This window comes from Arvicola amphibius, chromosome 2, assembly GCF_903992535.2.
Source record: "Arvicola amphibius chromosome 2, mArvAmp1.2, whole genome shotgun sequence".
Classification (NCBI taxonomy): Eukaryota; Metazoa; Chordata; class Mammalia; order Rodentia; family Cricetidae; genus Arvicola; species Arvicola amphibius.
The window spans coordinates 76,972,004-76,998,490 of NC_052048.2; the positions used below are offsets into that span (position 1 = coordinate 76,972,004).

General features: G+C 43.8%; 1 protein-coding gene across 1 annotated transcript in view; it reads right to left on the reverse strand.

The window, feature by feature from the left end:
- The window catches only part of Eif2ak3 (eukaryotic translation initiation factor 2 alpha kinase 3), a 67,734-nt gene extending 41,946 nt beyond the window's left edge, over positions 1-25,788 (reverse strand). The window contains exons 1-2 of the mRNA XM_038320550.1: positions 25,493-25,788; positions 10,606-10,735 (exon numbers count right to left, since the gene is read on the reverse strand). Coding sequence (XP_038176478.1) covers positions 10,606-10,735; positions 25,493-25,788 — 426 coding nt within the window. The remainder of the gene's footprint in view (positions 1-10,605; positions 10,736-25,492) is intronic.
- Between the last annotated feature and the right edge of the window lie 699 nt (positions 25,789-26,487).

Below are 26,487 nucleotides of genomic sequence, written 5' to 3' on the forward strand. Positions count from 1 at the left end.
ATTACTGCTATGGGAACTCAGCAAGCACCCTGCAAGTGAACTACGTATCTCAATCCTTTCTTCCCTTCCCTTCTCCTGTTCTTCCTTTTAGAGACATGGTTTCACTAGGGTACCCAGGCTAGCCTTGATTCCTGGATTTTCTTATTATTGCCTCTGAAAGGCTAGGACCACAGAAATACACCACACACCCAGCTCTACTTCTCTTCCTAATTTACTACTTAATTCCCCTTTGGCCTGTGCGTTCATAAAAGGCCCCTTTTTAAACTTCTCATGAACTCATCACTCAATTTCCACCATTGTCACAAGAGTCCAAATTACCATCCTCATCCAGTGCAACCTCAACTGGTCCAGCTTGCTTCTGAGCTTGGTCTAGTCCTTCCTCTCCAATTAAATTACTTTCTCACCTAAATTCCTTCAGTGGTTCCCTTAAGCTCCAGATGAAACACAAAGGCCTAACAGTCTACATCCACACAACTCTGAATACCAAGATCTCGTCTGATCTCAGAAGTTAAGCAGGTCCAGGCCGGTTAGTACTTGGGTAACAGATGCCTCATGTAATTTGCTAGACCTAGCATAACCACCCCATTCATAAACTCATCTCTGTTGCTCCCCCTTACTGCTACTTCAATTCTTTTGGTCTCCTAAGCATGCTACAGCCCTCACCACCATAACCCTCATTCCTCTTCCAGGGCAATCCTTTCCCTCCCCTCTCTACCCTTCTGCTGAGCAGTTTCTCTTCATCATTTAATTCTGAGAAGTCTTCTCTGACCACCAGACCTGGTGAGCAGCCATCCTTGCTCTATGTCCTCTTACTGCTCATCCTGTCTTCGGCAGTTACTGCACTCAATATACTATATTCATATACACAAATATATTCATAACCCTTGGGATAGCTTTTTAAAAGGCTACACGATTTTGGAGAGAGGGAAAAGAATAAACAAGAAGACTGAAGTATTTATTTATCTAGAGACAAATTTTTCTTATGTAGCCCTGGCTTGCCTTGAACTCACAGCAGTCTTCCTGCCTGAGCGCCCCCCTGCCCCATGCTGGGATGACAGGTGCAATGTATTTGAAACTATATGGAATATTGAAAAGAAGGAAGGAACTGCGGGAAGCCTTTGGGCTGCGCTAGCTCCACAGCAACAGACAAAGTTCTAAACTTCCTTGAGTTACAGATGGCTGTGATGTTGGTTCTTGGACTCAAACCTAGGTCCTCCAGAAGAGCAGCCCACTGAGCCATCTCTCGGGAACCAAGAAGTTATATTTCTAATACTCCAATTCTTTAAAGATGATGTGCTATGCATAGGACATAAATGGTAACTTTTAAAATTTTTGAGACAGGGTCTCATGCAGCCTAGGCTGGCCTTGAGCCCCGTATGTGGTAAAGATGATACTGAACTTTGATCCTTCTGCTTCCATCTTTAGGTTGCTGGGACCACAGGCCTGTGCCACCACACCTGTTTATGCAGAGGTGGTGACTGAACCCAGGGATTTTTGCACTTTACCAACTGAGCTATATCTTCAACCAAAAGTGGCAACTCTTACTTAACTAAATCGAACCATTGACGACACTGCCACTTTAGCATTTGTGAATCAATAGGAAGATGCCCCAAGAATGCAGTGGGGGCACACACCTTTAATTCCAGCACTGGGGAGCCAGAGGTAAGCAGATCTCTCAGTTCAAGGCTAGCCTGGTCTACAGGGTGAGTTCCAGAACAGCCAGGGCTGTTACACAGAGAAACCCTGTCTCAAAAAAAATCAATAGATAGGTACGTAGGTAGACAGATAGATAGATGTATTGTATTATTATTATGTATTATAGAAATTATTATTGTATTATAGAAATACTGTCTTTACTTCCCCTTATATGCCAAAATCACTATGATGGGGAAATAAAAATAAGATTGCTACGGAATCCCTGGAGATTGTGCCTCCCAGATGATGGAGAGGCTTCCCGGCTAACGAGAGCTGGAGTTCCAGCAGGAGGGATTATGAGAACTTCTGGGGCACATCCAGTTATTAGGACACACCCAGAGTTACATGCTCAAAAGAAAATGTAGAACAGGAGCCCAGGGGAGCGCTCGGCAGGGAAAACAACTGCTTGGCAAGCCTGGAACCCCTATAAAATTGAACAGAGAGAACCGACTTTACCTCCACACTAGTGCCGTGGCCATGTGACCTCCCCACATCTCACACACACAACACCACTAAATATCAAAAACTAAAATGTAGAGATAAAGCACTCTAGAAATGATTTGGTGTTTATTATCTTCAAAATTGTGAACTAATCTCAAGAACAGACCTACAACATGTCACAAGGAAAATGACTACAATACCTATTTAAGCACGCCTGTCTCACTCTTGATGGAAGGACAGTGACTCCAATAACTGACCGTCTTCACCCTGACTAATCGACACTTAGAAAAGCAATACACAGGAAGAGCCCGTTTCCTAAACAACAGCTGGGGGTAATCTCAATTTCTCATTTGGCATGTGTGCTAGAATAAATTAGTTTAGTTCACAGAATTGCTTTCAGCCACACTAAGGGCTTCATAAAAATTAAATGACAAACAGTTTCGTTTCTATAATTAAAAGCAATTAAGCATTTAGATATTGGCTTGCTGCATAATTGACAGTTAACTGTTCAAAATGGACTTCATAGCTGATGACTTAGATCATTTGAAAAGCACCTTTTAATGTTCAAATCAAAAGAAATGTGGGTTAGGCACACGGGTGCATGCCTGTAACCCCAAGACTGGGAAGACTGAGAAGAGTTAAGAAGTGCCGGGTAGCCTGGAATACTATGTTCCAGGCCAGCAGAGTGATCGTGTGTCTATGTGTCTGTTTCTCTCTCTCTCTCTCTCTCTCTCTCTCTCTCTCTCTCTCTCTCTCTCTCTCTCTCTCCCTCTCTCTCTCTCTCTCTCTCTCTCTCTCCCCGTCTATTTTTGTCTGCTTTCTCTCTCTCAATACACACACACACAAAATCAATCAATCAATCTTTTTAAAGAACTTGTCAACTTTTAGAATGAATTAGACAATCTTCAAAGATTTGTTTATTTTTATTTTAAGTGTATGAGTATTTGCATGTATGTATGTGTGCCTGTTGCCCATGGAAACCAGGGAAGGGTGATAGATATCCTAGAACTAGGAACCAAATCCAGGTCCCTCTGCAAGAGCAGCAAGTGTTCTTAACTGTTGAGCTCTCTAGCCCTAAATTAGGCAATCTTTCATAGAATGCAAAGGACTCAGTAGTAGAGTTCTTGCCTAGAGTTCATAAGGCTTGTCTTAGTTACTTTTTCATTGCTGTGATGAATCACCATTATCAAAAGCTACTTGGAGAAGTTTATTTCAACTCTCAGATCATACTCCATCACTGGTGGAACATGTAGGCAGGACTGAAGCACAGGACATGAAGAACACTGTTTACTGGCTTGCTCAGGACCACTTGCTTAGACGTAGCACCACCCACAATGGGCTGAGTCCTCCCATATCAATCACTAAGAAAATGCCTACAGGTTTGCTTACAGACCATCTTATGGATGCATTTTCAAAACTGTGGTTCCCGCTTCTCAGATATATCTAGGTTTGTATCAAGCTGACAAAAAGCTAGCTAGTACAAGACCTAAGTTCAATCTCCAGCATTACATGGTGGGGGAGGGGAGGAGAAAGAAAGGGAGAGAAAGGGAGAGAGAGAAAGAGCAGGTTGTCTTCTTTTTCTGAGGGGAATTGGGGTGGGGGTTAAAACAGTGTTTCACTTTGCAGTCTGGGTTGGCCTTGAACCAAAATTTGAGATAACAGACATGCCCCACCCATCCTAACTGAGTTCTAATAATATTCAGTTTCTAAGGATGATCTGTGAACAAATCATAATTAGTAACTATGAAAGATGCACTATTTATCTGGGTGTGTATACACAGTTGCTTTCAATATGTTTGTGACAGGATCTCAATCATGCTGGTTTCAAACTCATTATCCTCCTGCCTCAGCGTCTTAAGAGCTGGGGTTATCAAGTACTTGGAGTATAGGTGTGTGCCACCATGCTCAGCTCTAGGTGCATCTTTTCAAAGGTATTCCACCTAACCAGTGTGGTGGTGCATGCCTGCAATCCGGTACTGCGATGGCAGCGGCAGGAAGCCCCTGTGCCAGACAGGGTGAAGGAGAGTTGGTAAAACACCCTCCCTTCCCCAGGAGCACCATGTCATTGCTGTCTGTTTATGCACCTGTTTGAAGCAGAAAGGCTCATCACATGGGGAAAATCATGTCTAAAATAAAGTAAAACTCTGAATTCTAACTAAGTATAGACTAACAATAGAGTTGCTTGCTCTTTTTAGGAGGAAAGGAAGGCACAGTGCAGAAACAGAAAACAATATGATATGTCTAAAGTCTAAGTAAAAAGGTAAAAATCTAAAGTAAAAAAAGATAAAAATAGCCATCTAAGTAAGTTCAAGTCAATTGCACATGTCAATATACACATTTGGAACGTTCTTCATAAAGGCATCCTCAATAAAAGTAAGGACTAACTGGGTAGTTACAGAAGTGACCCAAGACACAGAGAAATAAGAACTCAAAAACATCTAGTCTATTGAAATTTATTTGGTTGGTTAATTGATTGGTTGAGACAGGGTCTCACTATGTAGCCCTGGCTGGCCTGGAACTCATTATGTAGACCAGGCTAGCTCTGAACTCACAGATTTCTTACTAGCTTCTGTTTTTGTGCTGGGCTTGAAGAAAAGTGTGTGCCACCATGCCCAACCCATCAATGGAAATTTTGTTTTTTACTTACATTCATTTAAAGTGTGTGTGCCTGTGTGTGCGTGCACATGCCATGGCATGAGGGTGGTGGAGGACAGAGGGCAACTTGAGGTTGTCTCTTTTCACCATATGGGTTTGGATCAAAGTCAGGTCCTCAGGCTTAGCAGCAAGTCCCTTTACCAACTAAGCCACCTTGGCAGTTCTACTTTATTTAGATTTGTGTGGCCCAAAAGTGCCCACAGACCTCAAAAAAATATCCTACAGAACAAATTATTATTTATTAAAATAAAATTTTAGGACAATCAGTGAGGAATAATTAAATCTCCATAATTTAAATCTTTAAAAAGAAAGGCTGCGCCTATATTTAAATTACCAGAGAAAAAGAAAATCAGATTTCATATCAGGAGGTCCTTCTGAAAAGTTAAAATGCATGTATTAGCTACTGGCTGTCCAAAATAGTGGGTATAATCTGTTAAAGCCCCCAGAGTGAATCCAGGCTCCGCAGTCACCCTAATACACACTCAGAGGCACAGTTGTAGGTTGGTTTCGTATTGACATTCTTTTGAGGAAGTTTTGTAGGTGCCTTGTAAACAGGAAAGAGTGCAAATGAGATGTGTAACCCATGACACCTCAGCCTTCCTGCCACATGCAATTTCTAAATATGATACAAAATATTTGCTCCTAGTGGAGCTATCACTCTCCTTTGTACACCAGGAATTTCACTGACATAGTCAAAACACCAATAAAGCAACACACTACACAATAAAACACACTAGTTTATAGACCCTTTGGAATAGAAAGAGTTCATGGCATCAAAACAAGCCAGGATGCAAGGAGATCTGAACCTAGCATGATAATAAGTAATGAATTTGTACTTTTAATGAAAAAAGTAGTGTGTGTGCATATGGTTATGTGCATGTACCTGGGGTGTTGGGGGGGGGGGTATATACATGTGTGCATGTGCAAGTAGAGGCCAGAGGTCAACCTTGAGTATCTTCTTCAGTCACTGATTCAGCCAGAGAAGCTGACCAGAAAGTCTGGGGTCCTCCAGTCTTCACTTCCCCAGCACTGGGATTATAAGATTTTATCATTACATCCAGCTATCACCTGGGTGCTTGGGGGATCCCAAGTCCTCACAGACGCAGCAAGCACTTTACCTTGCCAGTTTATACAAGCTTCTTTTTTCCACAAGGGTTCCTGGAATCCAAGCTGACTTTGAAGTCACTATGTAGCCAAGAATGACCTTGAACCCTCATTTCTCCCCAGTCCTGCCCCAAGTGCTTGGGTTGATGGCATTCACTATGTGCCCAGCTTTATCTGTGTCTTCTGAGACTGGTTCTGACTGTATGACCCCCGCTGGTATAGAAATCATTATTCTCCTGCTTCAGTCTTTGGAATTCAGAGATTACAGTTGTGCACCAGTGTATGGCCATGTATGGCAAACAGACGGAGCTGAGAGAGGACCCAGGTGGAGTCACACATCTGTTTACTGTCACTGGGGAGACATGTCCCATATGTCCATGCCGGTTCTTCCTGTCCACTTCAACTAGCCCTCCTCTCACGTGATGGCTGCCCACTAAGCACTGTATTTACAGGAGGACATAATAGCAGCTAGGATGACTAGAGTCTCCAGAAAACATTGTTCCACATGGGCTTGGAAGATATTGCCTGAAGTTCAGGGCATTTTTGTAGTAGTATTTTGCCTAACCTCCTTTCTTCTTTTTCTTTTTGGAGACAGAATTTTACTATACATGAAGCCTTGGCTGGCCTGGAACTCAAGACTATGTTGATCTTAAACTCAAAGAGATCCAACTGCCTCTGCCTCCCCAGTTCCAGGATTAAAGGTGCACACTATCACACCCAGCCCTAGTCCAACTTCTAAACATAACTTGTAGATTCTGGGTAGTATGAGTGACAGATGGATCCAACTCACAGTGCTTCCTGTCTCCCGGAAAATATGTTTATCATCTCAAATGTCCTTATAATATTTCTATCATCGATTAGGTTAGCAGCCCTTAAAGTATGGTCTATAAATTTTTTGCAGAAGGCCAAGCAGCTTTCAGAACATGGTTTGACGGCTCCTGTCACTCTAGCTACATGCTCTGAATTTGTAAGGGCAACACGTGCTGACACGCTAGTGCCTAACAGATGTGTTCCTCCCTGCTGCACACGCTCAGCAACAGAAATTGTATTTTTGCTTTTCTCTGAATTTTTGAGGCAGGGTCTTCCTATATAGCCCTGGTTGGCCTCAAGACTACATTAGCCTTGAGCCTGTAGTGATCCTCCTGCCTCTGCTTCATAAATTGCACAACCACAGGAGGATGACACAATGTCCAGATTAAGAGTTGCTCTTAGCAGAGGCAAGTGAATCTCTGTGCGTTCAGGGCCAGCCTGCTTTACAAAGCGAGACCCTGTTTCAAAAAAACCAAAATTAAACAAATAAACAAACTGTTCTTGATGGGTCTGGGGACGAAGCCCAGTTGGCAGAGCACATGCCAAGCACGTACAAAACCTCACATTTAATCCTTAGCACTAAAATGCTAGCAGGGCACTGTGTTGAATACCTGTAAACCCAACCCTCAGGAGGCTGAAGCGGGAGGACTATGATTTCTAGGAGAGCCTGGGCTCTCCAAGACTCTGCTAAAAGAAGGCTGGCGGGGGGGGGGGGGGGGGCAAGTGAGAACAGGAAGGAAAGAGAATGGGGGGAGGACACAACACAGAGGCAGACAGAGAAGTCAGAGAGAGAGACAAAGAAAGAGAAAGACAGAGAGCCACACACAAAAATAAAACATTTGAAGCAACAAACATGACAAATTTTATTGACTCTTGACCCTCAGGACTATCATCTTGTCACTGACAGGAAGTGTGTCAACACTTGTGAGCATCTTAAGCGCACCTGAAGCACATCTCGAGAGCAGCACTTGTGTGTACTGAATTATGTGCTCTGTTCAACAATCAACTGAAACCAACAACAGCGATGACACTCAGAATACTCCAGACATTTCCTCAAAAAGAACAAAGGCTTTTCACTTCAAAGACAACAACTGACAGTATTTGTGATAAAATTTGAGTTTTCAAGTGAAAATCAGAAAGCTAGGTAGGCTGTGTCTCCAGAAGACAACCTACAGTTTTCTAGTACTTAGGAAGACGGTTCAGGGCTGGGTGGGTTGCACAGTGGCAGGTGAGCTTAGTGTGCAGGAGGCCTCAGTTCCCAACACCAGAAACCCAGACCCAACCAGACCAACAGCTTCTGATTAAATCAGTGATGTTAGTAACAAACTGAATTTTTTCCAGTGTATTATGTATTAATAACTCAGTAAGCCTGTATTTCCTAGTGAAGTCAGAAAACTATGGTGCTATACAAAAGGCAAGATGGCTAGTGGATGTTAACGCAATAGAGTATAATATGTTCATTGAAGGAGCTGGTGAGATGGCTCAGCCATAAAGAGCACTTGCTGTTCTTGCAGAGGACTGGGTTGGGTTCCCAGCATCCAGACTGAATGGCCCCCAACCACTCCAGTTCAAAGGGATCCAACACTCTCTTCTCGTCTCTATGAGAACTGTGCAAACGAGGAACACAAGCAGGCACACACATATACACATAAATTAAAATAAGGTCAGAGTGGGCACACCTTTAATCCGAGCACTTGGGAGGCAAAGGCAGGCAGATCTCTGAGTCTGAGGCTAGCTGAGCTACATAGCAAGTTGTAGGACACCCAGGGCCACATAGAGAGACCCTGACATAAACAAAACAAAACAAAAACCCCAGTAATAAATAAAAACATTTAAAAAATGTTAATTGCTTTGGTTTCAGATCCTTTCAGAAACTTTTGGTGGCAGTGTCAAAACAAAGCCAAAGGTCACTAAAATATTCCTCTCTTTGCCAATGACCTATGTACGGGATTGAATAGTCTTCATATAGTTGAACCAAAAACTGCAATATAATTTTTGTTTGTTTTTCTGAGACCGGTCTCATACATTTCATGGCCTTGAAGTCATGATGTACCCAAGGCTGATCTCTAGCTCCCCATGCTGGGACTATAGTCACTGGCTCCCATGTTGGACAACAATGCAAGATATTTAAGAAAGAAGTAAATATAAAAATCTAGTTGTCTTTTACTGAACTGGAAATTAAAGAGATTTGCAAATATGTAAAAAGGGTGCCTCTTTTATCTTGATAACACGTCATGCTATCATGTACTAGGTTTATTATTAAATAGTAAGACTTTTGGAGCAACTTATTTTAATTTTTAAAAAAGATTTATTTATTATGTATATAGTGTTCTGCCTGCATGTATGCCTGCATGCCAGAGGAGAGCACCAGATCTCTTTACAGATTGTTGTAAGCCACCCTGTGGTTGCTGGTGAACTCAGGACCTCTGAAGAGTAGCCAGTGCTCTTATCTGCTGAGCTATTTTTATTTTAATTTAAATGTTATAAATATAGATATATAGCTGGGTGTGATGTAGGTACATGCCTACAATTCCAGCACTCAGAAGGCTGAGGCAGAAGGATAATGCATACAAGGTTATCCTGAACTACATAGTAAGACTCTGTTTCAGATAGACACACAGACAGATAGATATATAGATAGGGTGGTGATTTGAATAGGAATGGCATAATAAACACTGCTTGCTCAAAGTCTAGCCTGGGCTTAGCATATAAGAAATGCAGAGGTTCTGCAAGACTGTTTCCCTAATCCCCTCTTCAGTGCAGCAAAAATAATTCAGGCTGCGTTTACTGGAAGACACAGGGAAGTGTGATTACAGAAAGGAGGTTGGTAGCAAGTTCCCATCACAAAGCTCCACCAGTGTTAGTAGGGTCATTCTTAAGGCCCTCAGGTCAGCTTCTGTCTCTTCTCAACTTGATACCAGCTAGGAAGGTTTTGAAAGAAAAGATTACTGTGGGGGTGTCCACAGTCAGGAATGACTCGATGTGGGAGGAGACTGAGAGCATTCAACAGGCAACTGACTGCATGTCAGTTGCCACGACTCTAAAGACGGATGGACTTTAAATGACTTAAACAACAGAAGGAGACAACCCGGAGTCAAGATTAAATACTGGAAAATAAGCTTCTCACCTCTAATCCTCCCCATGGCACCACCCCAAAATGGGCAGTTCCTCACTGATGGGGAACTAACCTGCTAAGGGGTGGAGCTGGAGCAGTTTTGGAAGCATAATCTAAATCTGTTGCTCTCTATATTACAGAGCTCAGAACTAGGAAGTACACATTTTCTGCTATTGATAAAATTAGATGAAATGTAGTGTATTTCGGGCTGGCTCAGTGGGTAGAAGTGTTTGCCATATAGGCCTGGCAATTGGAGTTCAATCCCTGGAACCCACAGTGGAAGGAGAGAACTGATCACACAACCTCCATGTGTGCAATATGGCATGTGTGTGCTTGTGTGCCTGGGTCCTCTCTCTCCATCCACCTCCTCCTATATATATATTGACCTGATTTGGAGCATATGAAAAACAAAAAATTAGGATGTACAACACTTAAGAAAAAAATGTAGAGAGTAACAAAGCACAGGGTTCTGCAGTATGGATTTCTAACTAGAAAATCTCAATTGTTGTTCTTCCTTGGGAATCCTATGATGACAACAAGAAAAGATGATCATGTGGCCAACCAGGTAACACGCTATATGGATATAGCAGACACAGTTCCTTGGCTGCTTCTAAGGCTAACACATTGAACGCCTGCAGCAATCCTAAGAAGTGGGCACCATCATCCACACCATTTTACAGAAAGGTGCAATGACTGCTTGACGTCTCTAACCCAGGCAAAGGCTCCGAACTCAAGCGTCACAAGGAGACACACCAGTGATTCTCAGCACAACTTGAGTTTCTTACCTCTGGCTTGCTGAGGCTAGATGAAACCAAGGAACCAGAGCCCACGTCCAAATCCCACTGCTTTTTACCATGATTCTCAGCATCCAGGGCAGCAATTCTTCCATCTAAAGTGCTGATAATTACTAAGGATCTGTAAATGAAAAATAAAGAGAACAGACTTTGGAAAGCAATCTAAGACAATGTGCACTTACCCTCTCACGTGAACGGAAAGTAGTCCCATCAGTAAGAAGAGGGGGGACCACTGCCCTCAGTCTCTAAGGTCTTGTCACCTATCTGTCTCTGCAGCATGACACCAACTTCACCACGCCCTCTATCTGCTCAAGTCTCCCATGAAAAGCCCTCAATTCCTAGGTCTCCCTTCCACCATGAAGATCTCAACATCCCTGGTTTTCCTCTCCTCCTCTCTTTCCCCACCTCTGGAGATCCATTTGCAACACATTCCTCCCCAAACTTTCATGTATGGTGTATGTATGTATGTGTGCGTGCGTGCGTGCGTGCGTGCGTGCGTGTGTGTGTGTGTGTGTGTGTGTGTGTGTGAATCACAGGGGTCTTCCTGTCTCTGCTTCCCCGGGGCTGGGATTACAGTAGTGTACCAAGACACCAGTTTTTGCCTGGGCCCTCATGCTTATGCAGCTAGCACTTATCCAAATGAGCTCTGACCCAAATTTTCACTCTGCTGCTTGCTTTTCTAGAACTTTCCTTAAGAACACTGCTTCCCTACTGAAGAGAAGACATCCTCCTAACACGACTCTTGACTACTAGGTTTTTATCTCCTTGCTACTTCTGGCTCATTTTCTCCATCTTCTCCCTCAAAATTCTTGGGATTGGACTGTTCCATCCATCACCCCTACTATGGTCCTGCGCTGACCTTTATTCCTTCAAGAGTTTAGCTGCTGGGGACTCACTATCCCACATTTCTTCTGCTCAGTTCTCTGGGTTTTTACTGTGTCTACCTTGCATCGGCCTCTCCTGTCAGACCCCTGAGTCTGTCAGGACCACATTTCAGGCATCTCACCCCAGGCCCAGGTCTTCTCTTTACCGTTCACTTCCTCTTCTTTGACTCCAGCAAACTTCTGACCCCGCCAGAAGGTGTAAGTTACTGACCATACAACCCTTACTACCATCTTGCCCTCCTTTCTCTCTCTTATTCACAACGCAAGAAAAACATTTCTGCTGTTTCCAGCCTCCTAGTCTAAGGCAGCCTGAATACTCAAGAACACGATTCCAGTCTCCTATAATTCCCAATGTAAACTCAGAACCAGCTAGTCCTGGTAGATGTTCTCAGCATCTGGGAGGTTGAGGCAGAAAAATTAAGACCTTCAGGTCAACTTGGGCTACATAGAAAGACCCTGTCTCACAGGCCCCTCTTGAAAACCCCCGAAAAGCCCAAATACTAAACCCTCTTACTTCTAGCCTTTACTCCCTTTCTAGTGTCTTTCTATAACAAAACTCCCAGTACCAAAGCAGCTCTCACTGGAGTCACTACTGACCCCACAATGACAAATACTCAGGGCCAAGCAGACTCTTGCACTTTGGGAAACATATTGAAATAGAGTTTCTCTATAGCTTTGGAACCTGTCCTGGAACTAGCTCTTGCAGACCAGAACTCACAGAGATCTGCCTGCCTCTGCCACCCAAGTACAGTGCTGAGATTTAAAGTCTGTACTACCACTTTTTATGTAGCTTCTAAGATACCATATTTTCCTGATTTATGCACTGATTTATTTATTTTTCCAGAGCCAGCCCCCCATCCATCTATCCATCTACCTACCTACCTACCTACCTACCTACACACACACACAGAGAGAGAGAGAGAGAGAGAGAGAGAGAGAGAGAGAGAGAGAGAGAGAGAGAGAGAGAGAGAGAGAGAGAGAGCGCCAGCCCTGGCTGTCCAGGATGTCATTATGTAGACTAGGCTCAAACACCATTCCTAGATATTTTTCTAATATTCTTTTCCCTGAACAGACAGAGACTACTGCAAAAGACCACAACCAATTAAACGCAGAAGACAAGAGATTATGAGATCATGTGGTACCCAGTCACAACTACTATATACTATACCTACAGCATAACTCATAAGGCTCAGGGATCCTTTCAGAAGAGGGAGTGGAAAGTTTGTAAGAATCAGAGGGACAGGAAGTTTGCTGTGAGACTGTGTCTCTAAGAAATGTCAGAGAAGCTACATCCCTGAATTTTCATTAAGATGGCTGTCCAAACAAGACCTGAACAATAACAATACCAATCGACATGGTAACTTTGGAAGGGTGAAAGCTCGTTGATGTGGGAGAGTCTTCTGTTTGTGTTGATTTCATTTGTTAATAAAAAAAAATACCTTGTGCCGGGCGGTGGTGGCGCACGCCTTTAATCCCAGCACTCGGGAGGCAGAGGCAGGCGGATCTCTGAGTTCGAGGCTAGCCTGGTTTACAAGAGCTAGTTCCAGGACAGGCTCTAGAAACTACAGGGAAACCCTGTCTCGAAAAACAAAAAAAAAAAAAAAATGCCTTGGCCCATTTAATAGGCCAGCCCTTAGGTGGGTGGAGTAGACAGAACAGGAAGAAGGAAGTGAGATAGATGGCTCAGACAATCGCCATGCCTCTCCTCTCTGAGCCAGTCGCCATGAAGCCAGCCACCAGGTCAGATATGCTGAATCTTTCCCGGTAAGACACCACTTTGTGGTGCTACACAGATTATTAGAAATGGGTTAATCAAGATGTGAGAATTAGACAATAAGAGGCTAGAACTAATGGGCCAGGCAGTGTTTAAATGAATACAGTTTGTGTGTTGTTATTTCGGGGCATAAGCTAGCCAGGCGGCTAGGAGCCAGGCGGGAATGCAGCCCGCCACTCTCCTCACTACAGAAGCTCGTAGGGCCTCAACCCTAAATAAAAAAACTAGCAGCACTAGGGAATGCTGAGAGTGGGAGAAAGTCTTCCTCAGGGAAAGTGGCTCCCCTATCCCTCGCAAATGATTATCTAATACCAAGTAGTCAGTCCTGAAACATAGAAATAACTTTATATGAACTGGACAGGTTCATATAAATATATATGAGAGAGAGGAATTTGAGAGAAGGGAGGTACGTGAGAATGATTGGAGGGAGGGAGGAAAGGGAATAGAGAGATTATGTAATTATATTTTAATTTTGAAAATAAAAAATATTATAACAATTATTTTTTCCTGAATTCTATGATCTTCTTTCTTAGTTCCATTTTCTGGTTCCTCTTAAAATAGTCTCTCCTTGTTTAACTATCTTGGTGTTCTCAGCCAGTCTCACAGCTTTAAACATACCTCTGTGTTGGAAATTCCAAAACTTCTGTCTCTGGCTCTAGGCCTTTCCCCTGAGGTCTGGACACACATGTCTGAATACTATCATAAAGTTCCTTAGCAGTCCTCTTGGCATATCCAAGTTGACATGTCCAAAGTCAAGACTACCCTGAGAATTCCTCAAACACTATAATTTTTCTTACTGTTATTATCTTTCTTTGCATGGGACATACGCCCCAGAAACACAGCAGACTGTATATTTCACACTGGATGAAAGAAATAGTTGAACACAGGTTTCAACTCCTAGTTAAACACCAGGAATTTACTGGGCTTATTTTCCTGCTTTAAAGACCACACAGGAGTCAGGGGTGAGGACTCAGCTGGTAAAGGTGTTTGATACTGAGCACAACAGCCTGAGTTTGATTCCTTGGTAGACGTGGAGAGTTACCTCCGAAAGGTTGTCCACTGACCTTCAAATGTGTGTGCTGAAGCAAACATAGGAGGAGCACAAACATACACACAAAACAAACAATAAATAAAAATTCACATCTTTTTAAAAGACCACACAGGCCAAGCGGTGGTGGCGTATGCCTTTAATCTCAGCACTCAGGAGGCAGAGGCAGGAGAATCTCTGTGAGCTCAAGGACAGCCTGGTCTATGAGAGCTATTTCCAGGACAGGCTCTAAAGCTACAAAGAAACCCTGTCTTAAAAGGAAAAAAAAGACCACACAGATTCCGACTATGCATCATTATGTTCCTGGCTAGGATTAAAAGGCACAATTGCACTCCTTACATTGCATTTGATGTACAATATGCACAAAGTAAAGCTATAAGTTAATCAAGGAAATAAGTTCATATAAACTCATTTGAAGTCTCTCAAAGCACAATTTGTGAGGTGTTGTGGTAAACCCCATGATCCCAGCACTCAGGAGACAGAAGGATCTCCAGCAAGCCGGCCTGGGCAACATAGCAAATTTAAGGACAGCCTGGACTACACAGTAAAACCATGTCTTGAAAAAAAAAAAACACACACACACACACACATAACATAAATTGTCAAATTATGCATTACTTTTCTTGTTTTGGGCTTTAAAGTAGTAACCCTTTATCTTATTTGTGAAAATAAAAATTTTGTCACATAACTTTAGTTGACAAACCAAAGAAAAAGACCAGCCCAATTCCTTTTAAACTTTCTACCTGTTGCTGGAGCTGGTCTGAGGTCAAGAGAGTCTCACCCTCAGCTATGCCGAGTGTTAAAAAAATAAAAGAAAACAAATGCTATGAAATCCTCTAGCTCTCGTGTTGCAGGCCAGGGTGTATGACAAGTTGGCAGTAACAGACTAAGAATGTTCACTTTGGCTCCTTCCTATAGCATCTCAAGGAAGGGGTCCCTCGTGCCATAGCCGGAATCAGCAGCACAAGCAGGACAATGCAGACCAGAGATTCTGCAGATCACCTAATTACTGACAGAGATGGATGCTCACTGACAGATTGGGAAAGAAGCATGAAGCCAGACTCTGCTGAAAACCAAAGCAGTCCAGCTGACTACAGGAATAAAAGGACAGAGGTGCCATAGGCATCAGAACAGAGAGATGAAAAGAGGGCCAACAGAAAGGCATTTATTTCCCCATGAATGCACTATTTCAAACAAGATGAAAACCATGAACTTATTCAAGGATCAAAGAATTCACAGGTAGGGCCTGGAAGTCAGACCTGGTACACATCTCCATGGCTCTGCCCTGAATCTCCTCAAAGTTCACTTAGTTGGGGCTTTGATAATTTTTTATTTATGTATTTATTTTGCAATGTATATGTATTTCATGCCTAAAGGGGACAGCTGGTGTCTTCCTCAGTTGCACTAAATTTTATTTAAAGATTTTTTTGTTTTGTTTTTTTAAACAAGATTTATTTTTAGCTGGGCTTGGTGGTGGATGCCTTTAATCCCAGCACTTGGGAGGCAGGCAGACTTCTGTTGAGTTCCAGGTCAGCCTGATCTACATCGTGAATTCCAGGCCAGCCAAGGCTATATGGAGAATTTCCTCCCCCTCTTTCTGGCTCCCACAAACCTTTTATTTTCATTTACATGTAGTATGTGCATCTGTACATTTTGCATGTACAGGTCATGTTTGCAGGTGCTTGTGGAGTCAAAAGAAGGTGTTGGATCCCCTGGAGCTGGAGTTACTGGCAATTGTGAGCTGCCCGACATAGGTGCTGGGAACCAAATTTGGGTCCTCTGGAAGAGCAGCAAGTACTATTGAATGCTGAGCCATTTTTCCTGCAGCTCTACTTTATTCATTGAGACATAATCTCTTTTGGAACCCAGAGCTTGCCAATTGCCACTAGTCTAGTTAGTTTGCTGAGGTGGGGGGGGGGAAGGGGAGGAGTTTCGAGCAGCAAGTACCTTATCCACTGGGCCCCTTGCCTTGTTTTTAATAGATGAAATAGAGCTATTTCACTTAGCTCAATATAACCCGAATTGTCCGATCATAAAATTATTACAAACTATTAAAGGCTCACAAGACAATGAATCATGACATCCCGGGTGAATTTCATGCTAAGCTCGACTGTGTCAACTGATTTGCAACAGAGGAGGCATAGTGATGTGGGACTCCCCTCTGTATGCTATGAATATATTTTATTACCATTGGTTAATAAAGAAGCTGCTTTGGTCTATGGCAGGGCAGAATATAGGTAGGAGGAAAAACTAAACTGAATGCAGGGAGAAAGAAGGCGGAGTTAGGGAGACACCGTGTAGCTGCTGAAGGAGAAAGATGCCAGAACCTTACCGGCAAACCACAAACATTATGGTAAAATATAAAATAATACAAATGGGTTAATTTAAGATGTAAGAGCTAGCTAGGAATATGCCTAAGCCATTGGCCAAACGGTATTGTAATTAATACAGTTTCTATGTGATTATTTGAGTCTGGACAGCTGAGAACAAAAAAGCAGTCTCCACTTATAGCAAAGAATTCACGACTCAGAACATGATCTGCAACCACTTCTGCAAGCCCCAGGTCCTTAAGTAGCAGAGCATCTGTTCAGGTTCCCAGCAAGCACCACTCCAATCCTTTCCAGCTACTGCAGGAAGGGTTTCGGTGATCTACCCCCTTTACAAGTGTCCCACAGGGGCCTCTGCTTCCTACAGACTCCCAGGCCATTCCCACATCTCTTCCCAGAAGGCACTTTCTCTGTTTGTACTGCATGCTCTTCCTGAAAAGCCAAGGCCGGGTTTTCTCTCTTGGGAAAATGACAGCCCTGAACAAACCTATGTGGTATTTGCGGTTCACCATCCCTTTTATGGCGACTCAGCAGGTGGGTTCTACCCCTTATCAGGATGTCACATACAGAAAGTTAAACCTCTCACCAGTTTTCCCTCCCCCTTCTTCCTCTCTTTACACTATACCCTAACATGCAATATAGACCTCGCCCCCACTGATCTTGACATTAAGATCATTTTCGTCAAAACATTGTAAAAGCCTGACATATTTTCTGGCCTCAGGACCATTTCTTCCCTTTTCTGATGAGTCTGAATTCACAGTAGAGCTCGGACTAACTTCTGCTGTGCCCACTGCTTTACACTTTCACAAATTAGCTCCTCTGTACTTTGCCAACCTCATTTTCTGTCTGCTGCCAAACTAATCCCTTCTCCTCACACCTCTCAACCCGCGACAACACCTTCCCCCCAGGGGTTTCCAGCCTTTTCAACAAGGTTCCTTAGTTCATTCAATTATCACCCTGTCTTCAAACATTTCATTTGCCAAGTGCTTAATTCTCCAATAATGTTTTTACATTTATTTTGTTTGTATGGGGGGAGCATACACGTGCCACAACCTGAATTGTGGATGTCTGAGGACAACAGAGGAGTTGGTTCTCTCATTTCCCGAGTGGGTCCTAGGGTTGGAGAACATGTTACTGGGGTTGGTGGCAAGCTCCTTCACCTGCTGACTCATCTTGGTAGCCTGCATTGCCCCAGCTTTAAAGAAAATATTTAAAACTAGCCTAAACAGGCATGGTTTCTGGAAAGAAAGAAGTATCATCGAAAGGTTGACATAATTTGAGCTCAAAGCACGAAGTTCACTCTTTTGTGTGTGTTTGTTGAGATGGGATATTTTATAGCCTCAGATACACTGTGTACGTAGCAGAGGATGGGCCTGAAGACCTCAGATACACTGTGTATGTAGCAGAGGATGGTCCTGAAGACCTCAGATACACTGTGTATGTAGCAGAAGATGGCTCTGAAGACCTCAGATACACTGTGTATGTAGCAGAGGATGGCCCTGAAGACCTCAGATACACTGTGTATGTAGCAGAGGATGGCTCTGAAGACCTCAGACACACTGTATGTAGCAGAGGATGGCTCAGAAGATGTCAGACACACTGTGTATGTAGCAGAGGATGGCCCTGAAGACCTCAGATACACTGTGTATGTAGCAGAGGATGGCCCTGAAGACCTCAGATACACTGTGTATGTAGCAGAGGATGGCCCTGAAGACCTCAGACACACTGTGTATGTAGCAGAGGATGGCCCTGAAGTCCTCAGAAACACTGTGTATGTAGCAGAGGATGGCTCTGAAGACCTCAGACACAATGTGTATGTAGCAGAGGATGGCTCTGAAGACCTCAGATACACTGTGTATGTAGCAGATGATGGCTCTGAAGACCTCAGACAGAGTGTATGTAGCAGAGGATGGCCCCGAAGACCTCAGATACACTGTGTATGTAGCAGAGGATGGCCCCGGAGACCTCAGACACACTGTGTATGTAGCAGAGGATGGCCCTGAAGACCTCAGACACACTGTGTATGTAGCAGAGGATGGCCCTGAAGACCTCAGATACATTGTGTGTGTAGCAGAGGATGGTCCTGAAGACCTCAGATACACTGTGTATAGCAGAGGATGGCCCCGAAGACCTCAGATACACTGTGTATGTAGCAGAGGATGGCCCTGAAGACCTCAGATACACTGTGTATAGCAGAGGATGGCCCTGAAGACCTGGCCCTTCTGCCTCTGAGTGCTGCTGGGATTACAGGTATGTGTCACCACACCTGGATTGACTTTTTAATTACTGTATTCCTTATAAAATATTTCATTCCATTCCATTATTTAAAAAATCTATAGTCCAAGGATTTACACTGGATCACAAAGATCACCTATATAGATTAACAGTGATCTGGGAACTCAGGCTTAGAAGTCCTGCTAAATTCACTGTAAAACCCCCACTGTGCCCTTGCTTGTGTGATTCCACTGCCTATTCTGACCAAGAGATTTTCTTTAAATTAAAATTTTATTTATTATTATTTGCATGTGTATGCACGTGTGTGTGTATGTGTATGTGTATATGTGTACACGTGTATATGCATGCATGCATATGGATATCACAGTTTGGGGGAGTCAGGTCTTTCATTCCCTCTTACTTTGGGAGCAGGGTCTCCTTTGTTTCTGCCAAGACACTGTGTATCCCAGACTAGCTGACCTGCAAGTATCTACTGACTCTCCTGTCTCTGCTTCCCATCCTGACATAGGAGTGTTGGGATTATAGATACGCCAGTCACCTGGATTCCAGCGATCAAATGAAGTCACCGGGCTTCATGGAAACCATTTTGTCCACTGAACTATTTCTCTGGCCTTTGACATTTCTTTGAAAGACGTATGTTATTTTATGTGTATGAGTGTTTTACTTGCAAGTATGTATGTGTACCAGGTGTATGCCTGGTGCCCGTGGAGCTCAAAAGAGGATACAAGATCACCTGTAACTGGAGTAATGGATAATTGTGAGCCACTATATAGGTGCTGGAACCAAACCTGGGTTCTCTGCAAGAGCAGCAAGTGTTCTTAACCAGAGACACTTCTCCAGCTCCTACCCTGACACTTCTTATATTCAAGGATTTGATAATATGACAGTGACATTCCCATTCTCTTCAGCTTCATGCCATTATAAGGATGCCTATCTACTACAATTTAGTTAATTCTGTAAACAAAGTTATTTCTGCCAGACTCTGAGCTCTCTCTACTCTCAGTGCTGGCAGTGCCTAGCCTAGTAAAATAAGGAAATGTTTATTACACAAGTTAATTACATGATGTAAAGACATTATACACATCAAAAAGACAGAGAGGCTGAGAAAGATGCAAAGAAATGGAACTGCCTAGGACCACTCATAATTAAGTTTAGAAAAGGGCTGGGGATACAGTCTTCCCAGCTGTGAGTCTATCAGCTCCAAATCCGCCCAAATGACTATTATGTTACTATAATATGCATTTTCCTTTCCTTCCTTCCTTCCTTCCTTCCTTCCTTCCTTCCTTCCTGCTTCAAGAAATGTCATCAAAGTGTCATTTATCTTGTAACCATTCTGATTACGTCCTCAGTTTAGAAGAAATGACTTCAGGCCAAATGAATACACAGACTGTGTTGGGTCTGACTTAATTTTAAAGAGCCCTTGACTCTGACTTAGCTGCTCAGAACATCTGTCTACTGACAGTTAAGTTTGCGGGATTCTGGTGGATGCTAAACTCCTTCATAAAGTCATTTCAAAGGAGTCTTTAACTCCTATGGACTTCCCAGCAGGTGACAGAAAGCATTATCTGGATTAAGTCGTTTACATATTAGCAACAGTTTACTTTTCCCAGTGGTGGTGGCGCATGCCTTTAATCTCAGCACTTGGGAGGCAGAGGCAAGCAGATCTCTGTGAGTTCGAGGCCAGCCTGGTCTACAGAGTGAGTTCCAGGACAGTCAGGACTGTTACACCGAGAAACCCTGTCTAGAAAACAAACAAACACCCTGCTTACTTTAATATTTTCTATTTCTCTTCTTCTAGTGAATATACTTTACAAACCTAATAATATGATTTGACTGGAAAAATATATATACATATAAGTATATATATTTGATAGGGCCAGGAATCTTCTACCAACACATACATTCAGTAAAAGAAACATGTGTTTTCATACAAAAAAAATTAATACTGACTAGACTTAACTCCTTGTCCTTTTCTACTACGTAAATCTTCCAATCGAGCTTCCTATATTTAATCATATCTTAAGAACAGCTAGGCTTCTAATGAAAATAAATACAATACCTAAAACAACTATGCTTAAATGTTTTTATATATCAGCTAGACCTTGAGGAAGCTTCAGCAAATCTACATGTAACACAAGAGTAACAGAGAGTCCTTTTTAAGACAGAAACTGTTTCTAGGCAAGATATGATGCCTCATGCCTATAATCCTAGCATAAGGGAATCTGGAGGATCATGAACTTGAGGCCAGCCTGGGCTATATTATAACACTCTGTCTAAACATCAACATCAATGAAACAACCCAGCATTTAGGTGGTAGAGGCCAGAGGATCATGAGTTCAAAATCAGCCTGGGCTACATGAAGAAAATAAAAAAGTATCTCTAATTTATACAATTAAGCAATTTTACTCAAAATGGTCACTCACAAATAGAACAAGGATTTAAAAACACTACATATCTAATTTCCTCCCCTTACATTTACCCTCTAAACTTGTTTGTTTGTTTGCCCTCTTGCTTTTGATGTTCCTGATTAAGCCCTGGACCTCACTCATGTTAAGTATTTGTCTATCACAGAGCTACACCCAGGGTCCCTCAAAGCGTTTTAGAACAATTTATATAAACAGCCACTTTCACTAAAAAGAAAAGGAAAGAGGCAGGTGGGGACCTCAGGTAACTGGTGCTGAAGAGCCAAGTTCTAACTACTGTTCACAGCAACTGACTGACAGGTCTCTTTTGTAAAATGAACACACAGAGCTGGGTCCAAATGAAGACTAGCCTAGTACCTGTCACAGAGTACTAGGCATCAATGAAGTTGAAGGCAATTGTAGAGAGAAAAGACAGTCCATGTATGGGCCCAAAGTATGTTTAGCTTGGCTTACAACTTGTTTGGCAAGTTACATGTAAATTCTTCTTTAAATGTGATTTTGGTTAACCTCCAGAGTCTGGAGTGGGGAAAGTGAACATTGACAGGCCTACATGATTGACAATGTTCTCTTTCAACACAGTAGTCAGAGATACTATTTATTAATGACCTAAAGGGGATTTAAGACAACAAACAAAATATTATGATTATGAATTTGAAAATTTAAGGAAGGCCAGATTTCTGCACCTTTGCTTCCTACCCAGTCAGTCTGGGAAAAGACAGAGTCAAAAGAGAAATAAAGAGGAATTAAATCATCTTACATTTGCAAAATATTTGATGTTATCTCATTTAACCCAAAAACTTCTCTTAGTAGGGGAACAGTGTACAGAGACACCAGGAAGACATGTTAAGTTCAGTAATACTTGTGTTAGGAAGTAGGGAGAACAAGCAATGCAAAAGGAAATACACTTTGCAATGAGTGTGACAATCAAGATTAAATTAGTTCCTTATAATTTCAGAATGTCTTTGGTGTGAAAGACAACCCTCTACAGGAACCAAGTAACTCTCTGCAGGCCCAACCCACTGCAGGAACCAAGCAACAGTGTACGCCCAACCCACTGCAGGGACCAACTAACACTTGGCAATTTGTTACAGGTTAGAATTAGAGCTGGTAATATAAACTCTGCCAGTATCCTTAAAGCCCAACAGTTAAGTGTGTGATTGAGATGATCTTCCCAATTCTCTCTCTCTCTCTCTCTCTCTCTCTCTCTCTCTCTCTCTCTCTCTCTCTCTCTCTCTCTCTCTCTCTGTGTGTGTGTGTGTGTGTGTGTGTGTGTGTGTGTCTGTCTCTGTCTCTCTCTCTCGGGAGTATATCATTTGCCAGTCTAAAGCTTAGAAGAAAACTTTGGGAGACTGCTACTAGAAAAACAAGTTTATATTTTTGGGAAACAAGAATATTTATCCAGTCAGTCACATGCCTGAGATGCAGAGTGAACACGTCAAGTGCCATGGGTAAAGACGAATGCCTATCAAAGGAGAAAATGAATCTCAATAGGTACCATCTTGCTATGCATCAAAAGACAAGGCACAAAAACACAGCCCTTGATTCCCCACCTCCCCCTGTTCTGCAAATGCCAGAGTTCCTCACAGCTGTCTGCAATCAACGCTTGGTTAACTTAGCTCTGTCCCTCCAGCCCTCCCCCTGAAACAAACAGGATATCATTCTATTATTATGGAACTGATGTTTTCAGACTTTTTTTAACTTGTAAATAGCACTTAGAAAAAACCTTTTTCTTTAACTTTGAATATGTATCTCCAGCTGACCCAACTCACCCGTGGCTTCACACTCATTACACTATGCTAACTTCACACTACTGTGCAGTCCCATCGGCCAGAGATCACATGCTCTCCTCCAGGCGGATTTCTTCTAGTTTCACTCTTGTTTCTCAGTAAGGAAGAAAGTGGTCCTGCATTCTACAATCCAGAACTCACAGCAATCCTCCCACCTCTGCCTCCCAGGTGCTGCGACTATAAAGAAGCAAGAGCCACCTCAAATAAAGAGCCACCTTTATTCCTTTCATTTTCTTTTTTAATTAATTTTTATTTTTATAAAAAAAACTATCTTTTCTCATTTTACATGCCTATCCCAGCTCCCATTCCTTCTTCTCTTCCCGCTCTCCCAACCTTCCCCTCCTTCCAGCCCACATCCATTCCTCAGAGAAGGTAAGGCTTCCCATGGGGAGTCAACATAGTCAGACACATCACTTTGAGGCAGGACCAAGGCCTTCCACCCTATATTTAGGCTGAGTAAGGTACCCTCCAAAGAGAATGGGCTCCAAAAAGCCAGTTCAAGCACTAGGGATAAATCCTGGCCCCACTGTCAGTGGTTCCACAGTCTGACCACATTCAGAGGGCCTAGTTGTTCCTATGCAGGTGTTCCCTCGCCCCCATCTACCCACCCACTATAAAACTGGGAGGGGTAAAGGAAAGTAGAGGAGGGGGGAAGAGAGAAGGGAAGGGAGGAGGAGAACATGAGGGAATGGGGTGGTCCAGATGGGGAAAGGATGGAGAGGGAGAACAAGGAAAGACATAGCTTGATTGTGGGAGCCATTATGGGGCTAACAAGGATGTTCTTTTAGTATCCTTACCTCGGGTTTCAGTCAACCCTGTTGTTAGAGAAAGAGTTCAACATAACTTTTGCTCAGGCCTGCCATTCAAGATAATAGTTCTCAAACTAATGTTCATTTAATCATAACGGGATCTATTACAATATAGATGCTTAGTCAGTAGGTTGGGTGGTGCCTGACTCTGGAGGTCTAACAACATGTTTCCAAGCAATGATGTTGTTAGGGTAGGCACAGGCACACACACACGCATGCACGCACACAAGTATGACAAATGATCTCAGCATAATTTCCAACCCCCATGCCTCTTGCTGTCTGAAGTGCACTACTGTCTGCATTCTACCCATTTTCAACCCTGACCCAGCAATTTCTTGCCTGTGAACCTACCTCACCCCTTCTCCCTACACAGTGAAAACCATAAAAGCCTTGGATCACCCATAACGCTTCATTTGCACGGCTTCTCCCTGACCACTGGACTGCACACTCCTACCAAGGGCTACCTGCTCAACATGGGGACTGACAGTGAATCTTGGGCTCTGATGAGTTTAGTAAGGACCTGCTGCTGTGGATGTATGTTCTCAGGAAAACAAAATATTTCACTCTACTTCTTGCAATTTATTCTGGTAAATTACTACTTGTAATTTACAGCAGCTCCAAGATGTTTATCCAAATGTTTATGGATACTCTTAGGACTCAGGTTATTTCTAGTAGTCGCTGGGAACATAGAGTCAAGGTTCCGATACTTGTTAGAACTTAGTAACTACTACGTTATAAACTTAAAATACTTTCTAATTTAGATCTGGTTCTCCCTGTCTTGCTTTACCTAATGCTTTTATCACTCCTTTTGTTAAATAGTGCCACTTTTTCCACATGTGCTGTCTGAAAATACTTTATCATTAAAGTGTTTTATATTCCATGCAGACTTTGAAAATTATGTCAAAATTCGTCTCTTGAATTTGTATGCTTATAAGGCTAAGAAACCCAACTGAAATAAACTATGGTAACCCCTTTTAACTATCAAAGAACTGCCGGTATACAAGAACCTAACCAGAGAGCTTAAACTTTAGTGTGTTCAAGTGCAGTCGGGGGAGCTTGTTCAACACGCAGTTTTCAGGTTTTTACCCAGAAAAGGTCTGGTTCAGTAAAACCGGGGCGGAGCCTAAAAAACTGTCCATTAAACCAGCATCCCCCAGGCAATTCTGAAGCAGGTGTTCCAGCAGATCTCAATTAGAGAAACAGAAAATCAAAACTCTTGACTAGGAGTCACAACGTATTTGTATTTGAAGGATACATGTAGACATCTCTTTTCAAAGTCCTTTCTCTAAACAGCTGTCGCAACGGCGTTGGAATAGAACGAGTCACATATTTGGGAATGAGAGTGTAGAAAGGACCAGGAGGATGGACAAGCCCGGAAACAATGAATCCGAGGAAGTGGGCTTTCCTCTCTAAGCCGGGTGCTAGGTTCTCCTAGCATCCCTCATCCTCCTTTGAGGATGCTGTTGCCCTCCCACAGCCAGGACCAGACAGGCACTCTGAACGACGCAGGAAGGTGTCGCGGCTTTCTGCTTGTCCGCAGTTACTCTCATCCCTGCGAGAGGCACCCGGATCCCGGTCCGCAACCTCTCACCTGCCGCGCGGCCGCAGCTCCACGTCGTCGTCGGGCTCGGTCGCGCGTGACTCATGTTCGCCAGCAGCGGCCGGCAGCGCCTCGGCGTCCTCCACGGTCACTTCGGCCGTAGCCACCGCAGGCACCCGCGCGGCCGAAGTCGGGGCGGCCGCTGCCCCCAAGCCGAACGCCGCGTCCGCCGTGGGCGCGGGCAGGCTGCGGGCGCGCGTGGCCGCCGAGATCCCCGCCGAGCAGCCCAGCAGCAGCAGCAGAGGCAGCAACAGCGCGCGCGGCCCGGCCCGGGTGGCGCGCTCCATCAGCGGCCCGCCCCACGCGCGGGCATGGAGACCCGGCCGTCGGCGCCCGCCCGTCCCGCCGCTCGGAGCCTCGGAGCACCACGAGCGTGCGCCACGGACCCCGCCGCCTCCCGACTTCGCGCCGCAGCAGCAGGGCTGCCCGGCCACGTCTCAGCCACCGCCACCTGAGTGACAGCCTTGTGCGGACATCGCCCATTGAGCGAGCGGTCCCCTCTTCTGCTCTGCGATTGGCTGCGCGCCCTGCCACTCCGATCCAGGCGGGCGCATTCCCAGTTGTCAACATCATGCCTACCAATCAAATTGTAGTTTTGCGTGTGGAAGCCCTGCCCTTTTCCGGAAGCGATGGCCAATAAGAAATGTGCCTCCCCAGAGTCCTCCTTACTGATTGGTTAGCCTTTCCGGTTCCCGAATGCCTTCTCTGGAACAGATTGGCCCGTCCTGTGATTGCACCCGCCTTCAAAGTGAGGCGCTGGAGAAGGCTTGGAGATCATTGGTGCAAGTGCATGCCCCTCAGAGGCCCGAGATAACTGCGTCTTGATTGGTTGGAAGCGGCACTTAGTACGTGGCCGATTCTGACTGTGAAGAGGACGGTCCCCAGTGAAAGGGAGAGTGGGAGTGAGTCCCCGGTGGCCGGGAGGCGGCCGACCTTAAAGGGACAGATGCTTCTGCTCTTCCCTAGCCGAATTTGTTTTGAAAGAA